This window comes from Crocuta crocuta, unplaced genomic scaffold (assembly GCF_008692635.1).
Source record: "Crocuta crocuta isolate KB4526 unplaced genomic scaffold, BGI_CrCroc_1.0 scaffold154, whole genome shotgun sequence".
Taxonomy (NCBI): Eukaryota; Metazoa; Chordata; class Mammalia; order Carnivora; family Hyaenidae; genus Crocuta; species Crocuta crocuta.
Window position 1 is genome coordinate 14,037,746 of NW_027530545.1, and position 19,959 is coordinate 14,057,704.

General features: G+C 33.5%; 1 protein-coding gene across 1 annotated transcript in view; it reads left to right on the top strand.

Annotated features, from left to right (window-relative positions):
• LRP1B (LDL receptor related protein 1B) overlaps positions 1-19,959 on the top strand; it is a 1,854,983-nt gene that overhangs the window by 1,301,605 nt on the left and 533,419 nt on the right. Inside the window, exon 32 of the mRNA XM_077767810.1 lies at positions 1,771-1,919. Coding sequence (XP_077623936.1) covers positions 1,771-1,919 — 149 coding nt within the window. The remainder of the gene's footprint in view (positions 1-1,770; positions 1,920-19,959) is intronic.

The following is a 19,959-nucleotide window of genomic DNA, read 5'->3' on the forward strand; positions in this document are numbered from 1 at the left end:
TATTTATTAATTCAGTTCTTGATGAACATTTGACAACAAAATGTTTGGAGTTATATTTTGTACCAAAAATCTCTAGTAAAATATTCTTTGTTGCTGATTAGAGATAGAATTTTATGATTTAGATAGCCAGCTAAGCAGAAGGTAAAATAAAACACATCTGAACATTAAGTGGTCTAAACCAGGATGTTTACTGGAAAAAATGCAAAGAGGTTACTCAGTAAGTACCAACAGAATATCCAGAATCTCACTCATAAAAAATTGAATGGTGAATCACTTTCAAATTGAAAATATTATACCAAAGGATATGACTAGGATAGTTTTTATCTGATTATTTTCCAATATATTTAAAGCTAGTCATCCACAATAGTCCTCAAAGGGAGAAAAAAATCTGAAAACTTTATGCCTGAAACTTCTAATTTTATTTTTTATGTTTATTCTGGGAGGGGTGGGCAAGATGGCAGAGAAGTAAGGAGCTCCATACTTGCACTTAAGTTTATTCTGAACCTTCTAGACTTGTATTTAGTAAAACATACCAATAAGTCAATAAATAGTGGACATATTACATAGGTTTGTAATATTATTTCTACCAGATTAAAATTGGTCTGATAAATCATTTCTACTCTCTAGGTTGGAACTATTTGTAATTGGGATTCAATGCACTAGAACTCATGTGATTTTCTCCAGGTGTCCCTTTTCCTTTTTTTGTTATTTTGGGTTTTTTTTGTTTATTTGTTTTGTTTTTACTTTTTATTTTATTTTTTTAAATAGGGAAGGGATTTTGTGTGTGTATTGTTTGTGATTTGTTCCCTGTCTTCTCTGAAGAAGATTCCAGAAGCAATTTGTTATTTGCCTGAGTATATGTCCACATGTGCATTTCCACAAGGAGTTGAGGGTCTTAGAGGACCTGCATGGAGCAAAAGAGTTACTGTTATCATATGGACCCTGAGCCTACTGAAGAGCATGCTAGTAATGATATAGATGTGCACTAAGAGCTCTTGGCAACCAAAATATACATATCCTGAGACCTTCGAGAACCACGAATACTACTACAACATATGAAATTGTCCATAAAATACAATAAAGCTATCCTATCGTGATTCACTGTGATGCAGGAAAAATGATCTTAACCCATTGGCTTGGTTTCCTTATTAGATTGTCTATCTCCCCATGACAGTCAAATTAGCCCAACTCAATTCCATGCTTCAGTGACATTATTAATTTTTGAAGTTCTTCTACTTTCGTTTCACATGAAAAGAGTTGAAACCAATGATTTGAATCTATAACTGCCTACAGTAAATTTTCCTGAAAGTAGAAAAGTAATCAAAAATTTCATCAATGATATTAGTTTCCCAAAATAGTATTATATGTTAAAATTTTCTGAGCAAAGTGGTATAATGAAGAAGGCAAGCACTGAGTTTGGAAACAGAAACTTTCTTAAAATTTCTGTAATGTACACTTACTATCTATGGATTCCTATAGATTTCTTAACTACTCTAGGTATTATTTTTCTTATTCATGAAATGGGACAGTCATTGCTTTCAGTGTCACAAGATTGTTGTGACAATCAACAGAGATAACTATTAAGTGCCTATAAAAATATATTGTTCCACAGATAGTTGAAACAGTATATTTCCCTATTAGCTAGATCTTATATTTAAAGACAGAAGTCTAAGCTTGCAACTTATTTTTCCACCCTCAAATCTAGTGCTAGGTGAACATTACTATTTAAGTGGCTACTGTTATGTTCAAGTTGTATAATTTAATTACGAGTCTATCGATAGACTATGTGGAAAACAAGCTTTATTGGATCAGTTCGGGAAATGGAACCATAAATAGATGCAACCTGGATGGTGGTAATTTAGAAGTAATAGAGTCAATGAAAGAAGAATTAACAAAAGCTACAGCCCTAACCATCATGGGTAAGTGCAATGGTTCTATAGCTAGGATGCTTTGTATTGATTGGAGATTGATTAATTATGACTGTTAAAAGCTTAGAAAAGTTACTGCTCCATTAACACCCGAAGCACATTCAAAGTTACACATCTCTGTGAGAGTTTTTGTTTTGTTTTTTCTTTTTTTTAACTTTGCAAACAGACTTGTAAGATTATCCAGATCAGGGACTTTGTGCTGTTAGCAGTACAGACTTTACCATTATTGATTCTGGGCTGTGACTTATATTATTTTATGATTATTTTCTTTGTTCTCTTGCAGTGTTCTAAAGTGTAAGGAGCTTGTATATTTGTCACAACATGTCAAATTTGGCTTATCTCTGCTTTTAAAGGATAGCTTGATCCACACGGATAATTCAAAAAACAAGGCCACAGAGCCCATTGGCCAAAGATTGAAATTCTTTGAAAGATTCAAATAATTCTTTCTTATTTTTAGGGATGAGTTAGAGATCTTACAGATTTGAGCCTCATTTCCATTCTTTTTGGTTCAGCCTTTGGGAAAAAAACATGCTAGACCAGTAAACCAATTAGGAAGCTAACAGGAAGGTATGGCTTTTCATAGAACAAATAATCAATTTCTATTTATATTGATATTGGAAGTTGATTTTTGAAATGTGAACTTAAATAATTCAAATTTTTAAAAAGGTATGACAGTAGATACCATAAAAAAAGTGCCTTTTGGCTGTGCCTTTACTTAGTGAATAGGTGGCTCTAAACCCAAGTTCAGGGAAGGTCCGGATTAGAGGATTAGATATTCCACATAGAATCTTAGTACTTATGTTTGGTTATAGGAAATTAGAAAACTGATTTCATATTTGCAACTCTAAATATGATGTATTCAGAATAGCATATATACATATAGTATGTATATGTGTGTGTGTATCATGTATATACACATATATTGTGTATATACATATATACATATATATGTATATTAAAAGCCATTCGGAACATATATCTAAAAGGTTATTTATATGGGTAATAAATCAAGTCTTTTAAATATATATTCTATGGTCTTTACCTCTTTTATCCTTTCCCAGATTTAATGTTAATTATTTTTGGTTTTATTTTCACTAATGATTGTCAGTGAGTATATAAAGTTTAAAAGTACATAGTTGTTAATTGAGAAGGATATGATAATTCATTTTCTACAAAAAAAAGTGGTTTATCACCTTGACTCCAATTAGATTTAAAATATCTTAAAGTAAATAAGGTTTAGATTTGCAAATTAATATTTAAAACAGGATGAGCGTGGGATGTAAGAAAAACATTTTAAAATCAATTCAAATCAACATGTATTTAGAATCTTTTAAGTACAGACAGTATACTTGTCTCTGAAGTATAAATATAAACATGGACACTCTTCTCAAACAAAAATACATTTCTGTGAAGGAGAGAGAGAAAAGAGGATTGTTTCAACCAATCATTAATCACAAAGAATGATTTCAATTTTGGTAGCTGAGAAATGCAGATAATAAATATATTTGCCTTTATCACAAAGATGTGAGAATCACATGGAAATGTATGTGAATGCACTTTTGAAAAAGTAGAGTTTTATACAAAATTCAAAGGTGGAATCTGGCATTGCTTAATTTGATCTTTAAAACACTCATTAATTTTACCTTCTTAGGCATTTGCAGATATTTGATATAGTGTGGAATCAGACATTTAGTAGCTTTCTTGTGCTGTAGTTTTATTACTAAATTGTTGTCTTCCTGCTATCACTGTCATCATTGTTTCTTAGAATTAGTTTTTCTTTTTATTTATTTATTTATTTATTTTAATGTTTATTTATTTTTGAGAGAGAGAGAGAGAGTAGAGGAGGGGCAGAGAGAGACGGAGACACAGAATCTGAAGAAGGTCCAGGGCTCAAACCCACAAGCAGTGAGATCATGACCAGAGCTGAAGTTGTATGCTTAACCAACTGAGCCACCCAGGTGTCCAGTTTTTCTGTTTAAAAGAGTTTTTCACTAGAAGAGGAATTTAAACTTGTAAAAAAATATTTTATTTTTAAATTTTCCAATTGTCTTTCTAGCCTTTGGACAGTTTCTGTACTGTTTGTAGAAAATGATGTTGTCATTCTTTTTGTTGTGTGTGTTCAGAAGTTACACAAACACACACACACACACACACACACACACACACAGACTGTACCTAACAAGTAGATTATTTTAAAGCAGAAATTTGTTTATAATATTCTCATAAAGCAATAAGGAAATGAGGTTACTTTATATTATTCAGCTTTGCCAAATTAATAAGAAAATTTTGTTTTATGTATATTTGTACATATTTTAAATCACTTGAGTAAAAATAGCAGAGTTTAAATTCTGCAGCAGTCGCCAAATCACCACACATACTATGTTTTTAAGAACTGAATTCCAAAATACCATATGAAATCAATGCTAATTAGCAANATATATATATATATATACACGTATTATAAAAATAATTTCCTCATAGAAAATGGAACACTTTATAAAAGTCTCTTTCTGCTAACATGATTGGTACCTAACCTGCTGTTAGAAAATGAGTACTAAACTTAACAGATCTCAATGCTATGAACAAAGTGTGAAAAACAGAGTAGTAGTCCCTTGGGGCAAAAGAAAATAAAGATTTGTTTCTGGGTAAAATAGAAGAGAGAAGGTTTGGGGAAATTATAATGCCTTTGTTGTGTCAGCACTGTGAAACTGATATGTTGTGTCAGCACTGCATGGGAACCCAACCTTGCATAAATTAAAAGTCTTTTAAAAGTGAACAGCCATGTATATATACCCCTCCCTGCATCATAATTTCATTAAATCTTAAAGTGAAAAAGAAACATAACTAAAAATATCAATGCCTCTATGTTCAACAATGTATTTGATGGATATATCAAAATACGTAATTAGTTTAGAGGTTTAAAACGTAAAGTGCAATAACTTAGAGAAGTAGCCTAGGGACATCTATTTTACAAAGTTACTTAGTTTGGCTCTGAACTTGCACTGCTGTTCAGATACTCCCTTCCTTGAGAACTCTCCTCTTTCTCTTTGGGGATGGAATAAAGAGTGATGACCTGTTTCCTGCTGAGGCTGAGTATTATAATCATATAAAAAAGGCAATATAAAAATAAAACAGAAGAGCTTTACAACTTACTATCCAGGGGATTACTGATGATTATAGCTACAAATGTTTAAGAAGATATTTGCCTACAGTAATACTGAAATTACACATCTGGAAAACAAGGAATTCATTGTGCAATGAAGCTACCAGTTATATACCAGAATATACCAACCCCTAGACATACTACCTAAGCAATGGATGATAACTAACTGAAAGTTTGTGCTTCACTTAAATTTAGAGGTGGTTTTCCTGAAGTTGAATAAAAAAATCTCCTCAGACACGTCTTATCATTTTTTCAAACCTCAAAGATTGTAGATTGTAACTAGAGTTCCCCGCTTTACTTGGAATAATATATACAAAATAAATGAAGAGAGCTTTGAAATATTAAAGTCAGGTAAATGAGAAGGTATGTGGTAATACCTAGGTTAAAATAAAGCAATTGTTTAATGATTGAACCAAGTCCAGGACCCCAAGACCAAGATTGCTATATCCAAGTTTCACAAACACTTTTGATACTTCTTATAAGAAGTAGAGCTTAACTTCCTTCCCCTTGAATCCTTCCTGGACCTAGTGACTCATTCTCATGAATAAAGTAAGACAAATGTGATGGTGTATAACTTCAGAGATAAGGTCATAAAAGGCATGAGCCTTCCTCCTTGTCTTTCCCTCCTTGGATGGTTAACTCATGGGGAAGCCAGATGGCATGTTATAAAGTCATCCACATAGCCCAATGGGAAAGTCCATACAGCAAGGGACTGAGACCTTCAACCAACAGCCACATGAGTGAGTCACTCTGAAAGTAAAAACTTCATTCAACTCAGCCAAGTTTTCAAAAGACTATAGCCCAAGCCAATGCACTACAGCAACCTTAAGAAAGGACCCTAAGCCAGAACCACCCATATACCTGCTCCCAAATTCCTGACCCACAAACACTTTGTGACACAGGAAATATTTATTGTTTTAAGATACTAAGTTTTGGGAGTACGTATTACAATAGCAAAAGATAAGTAATTTGTATGTCATTCCCTTCACAGAGCTCATTCATAAATTTATAAAATCAAATATGTATTTAATAGAGTCAGAATAGTGAATAGTAAAGCGTGCCAGGTATAATAAAACATAATATCATTTGTACAATGACTATTCAGGTGAGGTCTCTTAACACATTTTGCCATGAACTGAATGTCTGTGTTCCCACAAATTCATATGTTGAAGCTCTAATTTGATGGTATTAGGAAGTAGAGACTTGGGGGAAGTAATTAAGTCTTGGTGATGGAGTCCCATGAGATTGGTGTTCTTCTAAGAGGAAACCAGAGAGCTAACATCTCTCTCAGTTATATGAGGGGATAGCAAGAAGATGCTGGCTGGCATATTAATCCTGGGCTTCTAGCATCCAGAACTGTAAGAAATATATTTCTATGCTTTATGCCATCCAACTATGATGTTGCTATTATAACATTCCAAATTAGCCAAGAGAACTTTCCAGGTACTAGATCTATGCTGACTGGCCTAGTAACTTTGAACATCAATTCTTCCCCATTAAAAAACATATAATAATGACCCTGTCAATTGTCTTTCACACACTGTCAGAGCCAACAAAAACAATAGTTTCTGCTTTCAAATACAGTATCAGGTAGCTCTAAAATTATATCTATTATTTATTTGTCTTAGATATTTTTCTCAGTATTTAGCCATTCTTTTTATGGGAATTTTCTTTCATAAATATACATGAAATAATGAAACTCTAGAACATTCTCTTACATGATTTTTAGATAGTGCTATAAAATACTGTACAGTCAGCTGTACTATACTTAACTATTGATTACCTAGATATAGAGCTATTTTGTTTATTTTTATTCAGGTTTCCTTGTAACTTTTGGCATTTTCCTGATCATTAGTACCTGCAGGAGACAGTGAGGTAAACTAAAGTTAATCAAGTTGCCATTCAATTCTAAGTGCCTTTGTGAGGAGAAAGTAGAGGTTGAAAGTATTGACTAAAATTAGGGTTTGTGAGTTATTTATGGATTACATTTAACATACTCTTCCTTTTCATTGTCAGCATATGCAGTTTGATAGCAGAGTCTGTATATTGTGTTCACATTGAAGAGAAAGTTAGAACATTCAATTCATGGTACTGAGAGAAATGACACACATTAAACAAAGGAACTGGCAGAAACAGGCTTACTGGTATTTGAAGAAAATTAAGACGGAATTCAGGAAATTGTAGGATGGTGACTTATCTGCAGTTTATATTTTTTGGGTGGGGCAGGGAAGATCTGGGCCAAAAGGACAACAGATTTAAAATAGAAGTGAGGGTAAGGGAACTTAGGCAAACTTGAAGGTATGTCTATATAAAAAAAAAAAACCCTTGGCATTTGTGGATTTAATGGTCAGCATCTTATTTAATCACAGGCTGATCCTGATATAGTCCATTAAAATGTGTCATGAAATTATTTGTCAAGCTTTGCTAGGTTAAGAGTTTGAATTATTAGCACGACAAGGGGTATAACCTTGAATTTAAAGCCCCACCCCACACTTTTAAGAGGTATTTATTCATTGTTCTTTACTACTCCACTGTATATCCAGTTCGTCTCCTTGAGATTCAATCATGCATCTAATTTTTGTTTTGTTTTATGATGTTCTATGACTTTTGGAAACTGTATTTGCAGATGAGAATTCCAAAGTTCACTCTGCATAGTCTTCTTGAATATTGTCGGAAAGACCTTCCTCTGCCCTCTAGTCCTTCTTGCGGGACTTACAGTCAAATTGACATGGGACAGAGTAACAGGAGAAAACCAAATTTAGTAGGCATATGCACAAGGAATCCACACAGACATGAAATTCCAAAGACACTGAGGCAACATGAAGTTTATATGAACTAGGGAGAGGGTTAGGGGCCTGAGGATACAAAGGGGAGAAAGCTCATTAGGAATAGGGGAAAGGAGATGTTTAGGGAAACCAGGTTGCTCTATTATTGCAGATACATTTTTTTGGTAGTAGTCTCTTTCTGTTACAGTCTCTCCTTTCCAATGTCAATTAAGACAGTTGTGTGGGTGGCAAAGAGCTTTTCCTACATTTACTGGGTTTTGGTTACTTTTAATTCAAAATAATCTTTATGTCAAACTGGCCCATCTTGGGTCAGCCTGCCCTCTAAAATGTCAATGCATATATACAAAATGGGTAAGTAGTCTTTACTGTGTGATTAAATCATACACTTTTAGAATTAAATGTAACATAATAAATCATTAAAGTTATTATGTTTGTCCATTTAAAAAGTGTGCTTTTGATATTTGTTATTCATTAACCAGATGTGGATCGGGGACAATTACTAAACTCTAGTCCTTAATTTTCTATTCTGCAAAAATATGAGCTTTGACCATATGAGCTATAAGCTCTTAAAAATCTTTTATGATTTTATCACTAATGGGTTGATCCAAGGTACAAGAAATAGTTTAAAATAAACTGTTAATTAAGTTGAAGCAATACAGGAGAGACAACAAAAATTGTGAATAAAAATAAGGTTCTCTTGTGACATTATGTTAATCAGAGTTCATATTAATGTATTCTAGATGTTAAGCAAATATATTCTCTTTTGACTTTTACTTGAGAATTCAGTGGATGTTTACAACATAGAATTGCTTAGATTACTTGTCTTAGAATAGGTTTGTACTTTTTATAAATATCTAAGTAGCTATCTCCAATACCCATCTAATCTTAGAATCACTTGCAAACCTTGGCTAAATTCTCTTTAAAACAAAAGAAAGATTGAATCACAGGTAAAGGCAAAAGAAAATCTTTATGCATTTTCTATGAATACTTAAACTCTCTCAGCTGAATTTTTCTGCCCTCAATCACAGTTTAAATATATTATACTATTGATCTGTTTCAAGTAGCAATTTGCCAGGATAGGCTTAATATGTAAATATTAGAAGGATATTGAATTTTGGCTACTGTTAGGATCAATAAAGGAGGAGAAAAAGGCATGCTCTATGTGCATTTTCAGTCTTCTATCAAAAACGAACTCAGCCCTATAATGAGCAAAAAGTTGGCTTCTCACTTCTCTTGATTTGGCTATGCACACATTTGTTTTAAGTAGGTGTTAACAAAATAAATGAATCATTTGCTCTTTAGGGAGCCCGTGAAAGGCTTTAACAAATATAACTCCTAAGGATATTTGATTATACTTTGCATAGGCTCACATCACAATTCTGAGGTCATCATAATAACTGCTATGGAGATTGCCAGCATGGATAGTTTGTCTTGGGAAAGCCAAGGCTGACAGATTAAAATTCCTTTCAGAACCATCTGAGTATCAGAGAAGGTCATATTTATTCACTTAAAAATGAAAACAATGTTAATAGTGTTGAGGATTAAGATGTTTTCCAATGTTGCCCCAAGAGATTCTGCAAAAAAGCAGTTACAATGGTCTGTCTCTCTGCTGACTGAAGGAAATGCTAAGCTAATGGCAAAAAAAATTAGTCTTTACCTACACCAACACTTACACTTTCTTGACTGATTTTTGGTTTTTTTTGTTTTTTAATGTATCTGTATTCCTTTCAGCAAAATATCACTTGGTGTAATGACTGATGTTAGGATTTATTTAAAATGAAGCATATCTTTTAAGCATCCAGCTCTTGATTTCAGCTCAGGTCATGATCTCATAGTTTGTGATATTGAGCCCCACATCATGTTCTACACTGAAAGTTCCCAGCCTGCTTGGGATTCTCTCTGTCCCATCCTCTCTGTACCCTTCCTCTGTGTTCTCTCTCTCTCTCCCCCTAAAAGTAAATAAATAAACATTAAAAAATAAAGCATATCTAGCACATAGTTTACATATTTGTTATGAATTCTTTCAGATATATAATATACCTTATAAATAATGTAGATGTGAAAAATATATACATATAATAAATATTGGCATGCAGAAATCACCAAAACCTCTTTTTTTCTACTTCCCAAAATAAATTATTATGGCAGGTTGTCATGGTGTTTATGGCATATTATAAATGATGGCAAGTGACAGGCTGTTAGTGTGGTATGTTTGTCTTGCTACAATCTTTAGGCTGAGCAGCCAGAGATTCAAAATACAATTTAGTCTAGAAGGATCCCTTATGTTGTCTTATGACAAGGCGACAAATCTGATAACTTAAGAGTTCTTGACTTTAATAATCCACCTTAAGGAGTCATTTCCTGTTTTGTATAATGCAAGTCCACTTTACATGTTGTCAAATGCAAGGTTTTGTTTGTTTGTTTTGCTTTTAAATCAAAGTTTGCCAAATATTTCTCTCCCTCTGAATGTGAAAAAGGCTTAACCTTGAGTTTAAACAAGTCCTTGCTTCTTTTGAAAATTGTCAGAGACCGGCTCCGACCGGGATCCAGGGGTCCCTGAAAGATGGAAGGTGTCAGCGAGGGAGGGGTGAGAGAGGTCCAGGAATCTGTCTGGTCACCAGGCAGGCATCTCTGCTCTGACTGGGGCTCAACTTTTTTTTATCATTAAGTGTTTGGGGGACAGCACAAAAGTGGCATTTGCCTTAGACAATGATTTCTGATGACAAACTTCTTTGATATGTAAGAATTTCCCAGAACATAGATTTGTAGAAGACTCCTGCATAACCTTTATCAATAGTGATTGAGGTAGGGGATTTAGATGCTTATCCTATGGGGAAGGAAGGCATCTTCAGCATACCAGACAATGTTTTTAGCATAAAAAGGGTGAGGTTACCTCTCTGTGAGCAGGGGTCACAGGTCTTTCAGGATACACCTCTGTTCCCATAATCACAAAAGAAGAAGTTCCTCAATAGGTTCCTCCACAGGGCGCAATCAGGATATTCAAGGCCAGAATAAGTCACTCCAAATACTTGATAACAAATGCCTTGGGGTGGGGGGCGGTCAGTGCTCCAAGCAGAAGCAATTGGGTGGGGGTGGATATCTGCCCTTAACTCTAAATTAGGCTCTTTGTCTCAGGGCCAGACTCAAGCCCCCTTTATTATGTAAGTCTTGGATCTGCAAGGCCTTTAGGAAGAGCCTTTTAACAATCATCCACAATGTTTTCATCTGAAATCTCTTTGGGAAAGGCAGGGACATGCCTTTCCTTATGAGCAATCTGTGTGGGGAATATGGGTCTGATCTGGAATATTGTGAGGCCTGGTCAATACCAGCAGCCTCATTTCCAACATGAGCCAGTAGTAGCAGAAGGAGAAACCAGTTTTCATTTCTCATGGCAGGAGCTATGCAAACGCTGCCATTTCCTCGCTGTGACTGTCATCCAGCGAGGCCAGTATGGCTCCCAGCAGAAAATTTCCCCTCCCTTTTTTCCTTTCCTGTTTTCTTTCGGTCCTCCATCCGTTTCTCTTCCTCTTGAGTTCAGAGTCTTCTTTTCTACCTGTTAACCAGGCCCTGCCCCTTTATCTGTTCTGTTGTTTGTTTGGTCTATTGGCTTTCCTTTCAGTCTAGGTAGGTTCCTTAACAACTTTTTGTTTGAGCGATTGCAGTGGCCCCTTAACCTTTTTTCACTCTCTGAATATCCAGTCTCCAGACTACCAAGATGTGCTATGTTCAGACCAGCTGTGGTGCCACCTACTTCGCTATACATTTCAGGGGCTGAAAAGCACTCACAACTTTACTCCTTTTCATTCACCAAAAGTTGTCTGTCAGGGTATTTAGTTTCACTTTAGAGATAAAGGAACCTAGAGTCAATAAGATTTGTAAAACCCAAAGTATTATTAGTCCCACCTTTAGAAAAAGAAATACAGTGCCAATGGGATTTATAAAATTCACTCCCCTGGGACTCAGCTCAGCTCATGACTCAAGTTAAGGTCTGTTTCCACTACCAGGAAAAGCCTTCCTGGTCATAACTAGGTGTTTCATGTGATCCACCTCTATCCCTGCTTCTATCATTCAGGTGCGATACATCAAGGCAAACTTTCCCTGTATTTGATTATGCTTTCTTTCTTTCTTTTCTTTTAAACCTTTTTTTTTTTAAATGTTTATTTATTTTGAGAGAGAGCGAGCGAGTAGCAAGCAAGTGCAAGTGCAAGTGCAACCTGGTCAGGGGCAGAGAGAGAATCTCAAGTAAGCTCCATGCTGTCAGCCCATAGCAAGACAAAGCAGTTAGATCCCACTAATCAAGAGGTCATGATCTGAGCTGAAATGGAGAGTCCGATGGTTAACCAACTGAGACACCCACGTGCCCCAGTGACCTGCTTATTTCTATTTGTCCTGATATTTCTTGTTCCTTTACAACTTTCCACATTTATCAGCTACCCTAATGGGTGAAATGCCACCCATCAAGGCCTACTTCAATTTTTACCTCAGTACAATTTGAGATTTTTCTCTCCTCTGAACCTCTTTGTATTTTCCTAATGTAGTAGAGTGTGTGTGTGTGTGTGTGTGTGTGTATTGTTGTTTCTAATGTGTGAATCTGTCTCACTTCTCCATAATTTGAGACATTTTATTCATATATGCATCATTCATGACACACAGCAAGATGCTTTACACTGAGTACATTTCAATAAGTAGTAATAGAATGTATGAATAAAGAAAACAATGACCATTTACATGCAAAACCATCTGCCACAGCAATCAAAATATATTTTCAAAGCATGCATGTTTAGGCAGAATGATCACAACCATAAGTCTAATGTAGAATTTGAATATGTTTTGAAATAAACTTTAAAAGAAATACTTTATATTATAATGATTTGAGTTGGAAAGGGAAAAATGAGTAATAAGATAAATGTGTAAAATATAGTCAATTATTTCTGGAACATTTTATAATATATATATGTATATATATATGTACATATATGTGTGTATATATATATGTACATATATATGTGTATATATATATATATATACATATGCATATAGAAATGTGAGAAAGGAAGGGTTATATTGGATTGTGTTTGTTCTCAAGAAACTATAAACAGCTTAACGGAAGTGTTGTGCCCGAATTGCAAGTCCCAGAGACCTCCAAGGAGCCGGCACCGATGCAAGTACAAAAGGGTCTTTATTACAAGCTCGAGCAGGGGCTCACCAGCCTATCGGTGTCTTGGCAGCAAGGTGAAGCGAAGAACAATAGCGAACAGGGTTTTTAAGGAGTAAGGGATGGGGGTGTTACAGTACATGTAGCATCATCACATAAGCACCAATTACAATTACAGCTTCGACCATTCAGTGTCTGTGAGGTGTTCATTACTTTTGGTGGGACCCAATCATGACTTTTGAGAATCCTTTGAAAATGACCAATTGTGAGGTGAGTTCAAAGGGCCCACGTGGGGTTCAGGCAAGCGGTGAGAAATTGGCTAGTTTGTATCTGCAGTTCCCAGCCTTGACTCAGACCATAGGAATGTTTCTTTTTTCTTTTTGATTAGCTGAACTGAGGGCGGTCTGAGGATGGCTTTAGCCTTGAACAATCTGAGGCTTTTCCTGGGACTGGGACTGGGGCTACGTGCAGCCTGAGGTTTCTCTTAATGGAGGACTTAATTTTTGGCTCTTCAGTAGAAGAAAATCAAATACAAACATACACAAATAAAAGACTTCCAACATAAAAAATAACTTTAGTGTTTGGAATATTTTAGGCTCTTACAGGTAGTCTCCCACAGCTGGGTGCAACAGCATTATTCCCTTTAATAAAAATAATTGACAGTCTAAATAAGTAAAGCGTTCTAGTATTTAATTCACAAATGTCACCTAATGTAATTCTCACAGCAATCTCCAGAGACAGGCAGCACTAGCCCTGTTTATTCCAGAGGTCCCAGCAGAATCTCAGCTAGCTTAAATTAACCACTCAGGGTTACCTAGTTAATAGACAGTATAGTAAGCTTTCTCATCCATGATTCTTAGACTCTAATGGCTGTGTTTCTTCTAGGAATTTGTCCTATAGATGTAGTTACGCTAAGATGTGTGTATACTGAAAGCTATGTAAGAATATAATTTCAAATTGCAGTTGTGATTAGAAAGTGAGGGAGAAAAGGACTGTATAGCTATTATAAAGGATTAGCCAAATGAATCATGAAATATTTGTACAGTGAAATATTGTGCAGCTATTAAATATGAGGTACATCTATATATTGATTTGAAACATAACCCAATATATACATGTTAATTAAAAATATCTAGGACCAAAAAGTCTTTAGAGGCTGCTCCAATATTTATGATATGTATGCATTTCTTTAGTTAAAAATACAAAGGTAGATATGTTTTTTAAATCATATTTTTATCCATTATGCTGTACTGTTTATTTCAATAACTAATATTTACAGAGCATCTGCTCTCTAAATGTACACATATTAGTGCTAATAGGCATGGTAACCATGCAAAGAATATATCCAGACTACAGTGTTACTGCTGGATACAATGTGGATTGTCCAAGGTCAAAGCTGGGTTTCCTAACATAATTCTAACTTCAAAGTTAGAATTTTTTTCACTATGCAAGTTAGTCTTTACCCAAGGCAATTTTGTCTACCAGGGAATATTTGGAAATATCTGCAGACATTTTAGATTGTCACAACTGCTATGTTAGAGAGGTTTCTGCTCTCATTCTACTGGGTATGAAACAGGGGTATTAGTACACATCTTATAAGGCACACTATAGCCCCCTATAATAAGGAACTATTTGGCTCAAAATTCCAATAGTGCTGAGGTTAAGAAATCTGCTCTATATCAAAAAGATTCATTCTATATTCTCTCTATTAAATGTAACTTAATGAAAAAGGAGTTTGGATTTGTGTATCTTATGTTATACCTATCTTAAGCATCTATTGTGTATTACAATGGAGGTAGTAATTTATTTGTCCCAACTTTGATTCATTACTCATTTAACAATTCATCAAGTGACTCTTAGGAGCCAGGCACTAGTTTCAGTACAAGGAATACAATAGAGCTTATAGCAGGTACTGAATCCATCATTAGGGGCTGATATTCCCAGTGGGAGAAAACAAGTATGTAAGCAACTACACAAGTGAAATAAAGTTTGTCAGGTGGTGAAAGGTACTAATGGAGAAAATTCAACCAGGGCATAAGAATGAGGAGTGTAGAGTTGAGTTGAGAGGAAGGAGCCAGAAAAATTACAATCTTAAGTAGAGAGGTCATGGCAATTTTTACTAGGAAATGACAGCTGAACAAAAATCTGAAGGAAGTGAGTGAGTGGGTCATTCAAGAATCTAGGGGAAGAACATGTAAGGCAGAAAGAACAGGAAGTGCAAATTGACTGTTTGACCATATTTTGGAACACCTGTTGCTTTAGATGTAGAGCCTTTTTTTTTTTTTTAATGCTGTAGGCATGCAACTTACTTTCCCCCTTGATGAAACTTTTACTCTGCTTAAAAAATACTTGATATTACATGTGCTACCACTAAAGTAATCTACCAAAACAGAATACATAGTTAACTTATGCTTGTTGTATGAGCTTGATGTAGTAATTTACAATAACTTTACTTCTCTAAAGGAAAGATTTTTCCTTTCATGTTTATGAAATTCTTAATGATGATGAAATTAGTTCTGCCCCACGTGTTTTCCTTTATTTCCAATTTATTATATACAATGTTACTATTAGCAATTATGCACTTTAATAAGAAAGAAGGCAAATTTTTAGTAAACATGAATCAAGCTGTTATGGTTAATGTTTATGGAAATTTAAAAAAAAACATTAAATCAATCATATGAGGAAAATAATTATAGTTATTTAGGACACTTAACTTTGAAGAACTCTTAGCTTGTTGCTTTAATTTCAGATGTTTTAAAATGAAAAGCTTTCATGATTTATATGTTTTGGAATTGTTTCGATATTTGTTAAGCTTATCTAAGTTAAAGAAATTTATTTTAAAAAATGGACTTTTTTAGAGAGAATGATCTCTAGACACAAGATCATATGTTTATAAAATATTACTCAGTAGAAAGCATTCATGAAAAATGGACTATAATGCTTGAAAATGGTTCCTTTAGTTAAGAATAGTTCAAACAGATCAGAAAAATTACCCCAGTTGCTATCCCTAGTATTGAAAAAATGTGAATTCTCTTAGATACATGAATGATCATCAGTATACTTGTATTAGATATTTACATAATTATTGTACTTATACTTGAATTATGTAAGCATGTTCTACTTAAAAATATGAGTAATGGAAAGCTGAGCAAACAACATATTAGTTGAAAAGATTCAAATGACATTCTATTTACTTAAAATTGTGTTTACATCTACTTTTCAGCAAAAGATCCAGTGACTTAATTGTTACACTTATATTGCATCTCTATCTGTGATTTGATATATGGAAACCAGTTTATTTTAAATGCACTATAATTATGCTATATATTTAAGGTAATTCTCCTTTCAAATCATACTTTTCAAAAAGGGATAAGATACTGTTTAGTGTGTGCCTAGGAATGTCACTTAGTGCAAAGAACTTCAAATATATCCACCTAAATTTTCTAAGCCATCAGTCTTCTAATTGCCATAACATTATTCATTAAAGTAACGGTAATATATGAAATATATCCAGGCAGTTTGCCCAGCACTAAGTATAGTACATAGTTGTCTTCTCTAAGTACTCAAACCACCATTAATGAAAACTAATAGTCCATCAAAATTTACATTAAAAGTACTACGAGAAATCTCCAAAGGACTATATGTGATACTATTCCAGCAATTTTTGTCACCTTAAATTGCTATGTTCCAATATGTTGCTCTTCTTAATGCTAATTACCTAACAGAATGGATAAATACTACAATTGCAAAGTACATCATAGTACTATTTTTGTAACCAGATTATAATTAGTGATCAGAGAATGGTCTCATTAACATAAATGGTGTAATTAAATCATCTCAGCTTTACCATACTTAAAAGCATTAAATAGTGATTGTCTCCCCTTTGTAAACTATTAAAGGTTACCTTTTCTGGAATCGTTTTTCAGGAAAAATGAACTTAACATTGTTCATATTTATGGCATTAAAAAGAGAACAAATTTGAAAATGCATATTTTTTTAGTCAAGACATAATTGTTTTATATTGTTCCATGTCCCTCTTTCATTTAAAAATAAGAAAGTGTTTAGACTAAAAGAAGGTATAATATATTTTAGATTTATAATGGATTTTTGAGTTAATATAATTTCAACAGCAATGTAATGAATCAAGAGAACCAAAGAGGACATTCCACAAGTCTGCTACTATACTGCAAGTGTTATCTCATGTTGGAATGTAATAAATAATGTGGAATCATAATAATATTTGATGAATATTATTCACTTAAACTGTAGTTAAACAACAATACTTGAGCTTTTTTCACTTTTTGGCAATTTTGTTCAACTCAAATTAGACTTAGGTGGCGTTTGATCACATAGGATTTTCTGGGGCCATATATACCTAGATTTAGGTAAAAGAAACAAACAAAAATTGTACCTGGGCATCAGTATGTTTAAATTTCTCTTTTTCCCCCCCTCTTTATAATTAGCATTACCACAGTCTCATATGATGTGAAGAGAACATTAAGCATTACAAAGTTAAAATAAATGTCCTCATTAATTTAATTCTAATCAATAGTGTTCCATATTTAAAACTATAACCACTCAAGGAATATCCTGAGTAGTATGGGAAAAAAATGAAAGAACATAAATCATGTGCTTCTTTTAAAGATACTGTGCTTTTATGTTTTTAAATTATGTATAAAATTATTCTATGGAGCCTAGAATATAGATGGACAGTACTCCAAAGGCCAGTGATAAGATTATTTTGCCCTGAATTGACTCCAAATGAGATTATGTGTGGGAAGAAAAAAGTCTGTAATTTTGGAATAGAGGTAAGAGCTTTGCCTAAAAGATGTGATGAGTTTTAGAAAGACAGGTAAGTGACCCAGAAACCTTTAGAAGAGGACTCTTTGGTGCAGTAGTAATACAAAAATAATACATGTGACATGGTAAGGACTGCTACAATTTGAATTTGGAAGAAAAAAAAATATATATATATATTTTGGTTTCTTTAAGGATGATTTGACCTTGTCATCACCAAGATTGCCTTTAATGGAGACAAAAATATTGAAAATCTCTTAAGTTGGAATATTTCTTTTATTTCCATGGATGGACAAAATACATAAAGGCTTTGTTCTAGAAAGTAGGCATAACATACCCTTTCAGTAAAATCTCAAAATTATTTAACCATGTTTTGTTATTTGAAAATTTAGTGGTGTCTGGGTGCCTCAGTCATTTTAGCATCTGACTTTGACTCAGGTCATGATCTCCAAGTTCATCTGTTGGAGACCCCTCTCAGGCTCTACACTGACAGCTCAGAGCCTAGAGCCTGCTTTGGATTCTGTGTCTCCCTCTCTCTCTCTGCCCCTCCTCTGCTCACACGATGTCTCTATCACTCTCTCAAAAATAAATAAACATTAAAAATAAAAAGAGTATCTCTTAAAAAAAAGAAAGAACATTTATTTGGACAGCTCCCTTGAGAGATGTATTTCCTTTTTTGAAAGTTAATCTACCTCCAAATCATTTCCATGAAAATTAGATCTAAGCATTAATATATGTGTGTAGTGTGTGTGTGTGTGTGTGTGTGANGTTGTGAGAAATCTAGTCAAACTTGGAGATTACTTTGTATAGAATGATAAAAATCACATCTCCAGATCATCTTTCTTCTTAAAAACATTTACATCAATAAGGCAAATATTTTTTTTAATCCCAAATATAATGAAAAATATATTATTTGAAAATTCAGAGTTAATATTTCTTTTTCAGGAATGTTATGTTCTGATTTATTTCAAACATAAAGTCCTTATCTAGTAGATCTCTAGGTATGAATTTCTTCATAAAGGGCACATGCATTCTTCTTCACTTTATAATTTATATTTAAAACATGACATTTTTGATATACTAAATTATAAAATAAAGAATTACAGAATGATGTTTACTTTATACACCAGTGTTTTCATTTCCTGGTTAGCCTGCTCCAGCTGGCAAATGTCTACCTCATTCAACTCTATTGAAAGTATTGAGTTGCAGTGACATAGTATTTTGCTGATTATTTAAATGAGCAACTTTTATCCCCATATGTGCTATAATATGGAGGTTTTACATGTTTTTATTTTCCATTGAATGTATATATTAAATTATTTTGGATAGGCAAAAACATGTCAAATGGGAACACCAAAGATTATTATTTGTGACTGTTTTTTAACCTTTTTCCCAATAATGTATTTATATTTAGACCCACACGTATATTGCTATTTCAGTACATTTTATTGTATTAATCATTTGGCAGTATCAAAAGAGTCAGATAGTAACTGCATCAATAACAATATTAGTTCAATAAAAAGGACAGAACAGGAAATTATCCCATTTAGAACAGCCATTTAAAGCAATTTAAAAAATAATGGAAACTTATACTATGTGTTCAAACCACTATAAAATGCTAGTTGGTTAATTCTCATATGATATTAAAGGAAAAAAAATTGCTCAAGAAACACAGTGCAAAGATGACTTAAGTGAAATTGAAGTTACATAATATTAATGCTAATATAGTGAATTATTTTAAAATGGGCAAAAATAATAACATTTAAAAATATCAATAATTTTTATTGTTAAACTGGTTTAAGGCTTAGATTAAAATTGATGACATATTTAAAAAATGATTATATATAAACTTCCTTTCACTTTTCATTTATCTTAAACATTGCTTTCTAGATCACTGAATGTTTCTACAATATCATTTCAGTGTTTACAAAATATTCTACTGTATACATATATTTCATTTAAATAATCACCTATATATAAGGTTTTTAAAGTTCTTTTCTTTTTCATTTTTTAAAATTATACATATTGTGATGGCTATCCTAATAACTAGTTATTTGCTGAGCTTAGCATGCGGTTTTAGATGTAGCATTTCTGGATCAAACTATTTACAAATTTTCAAAGCTGTAGCAT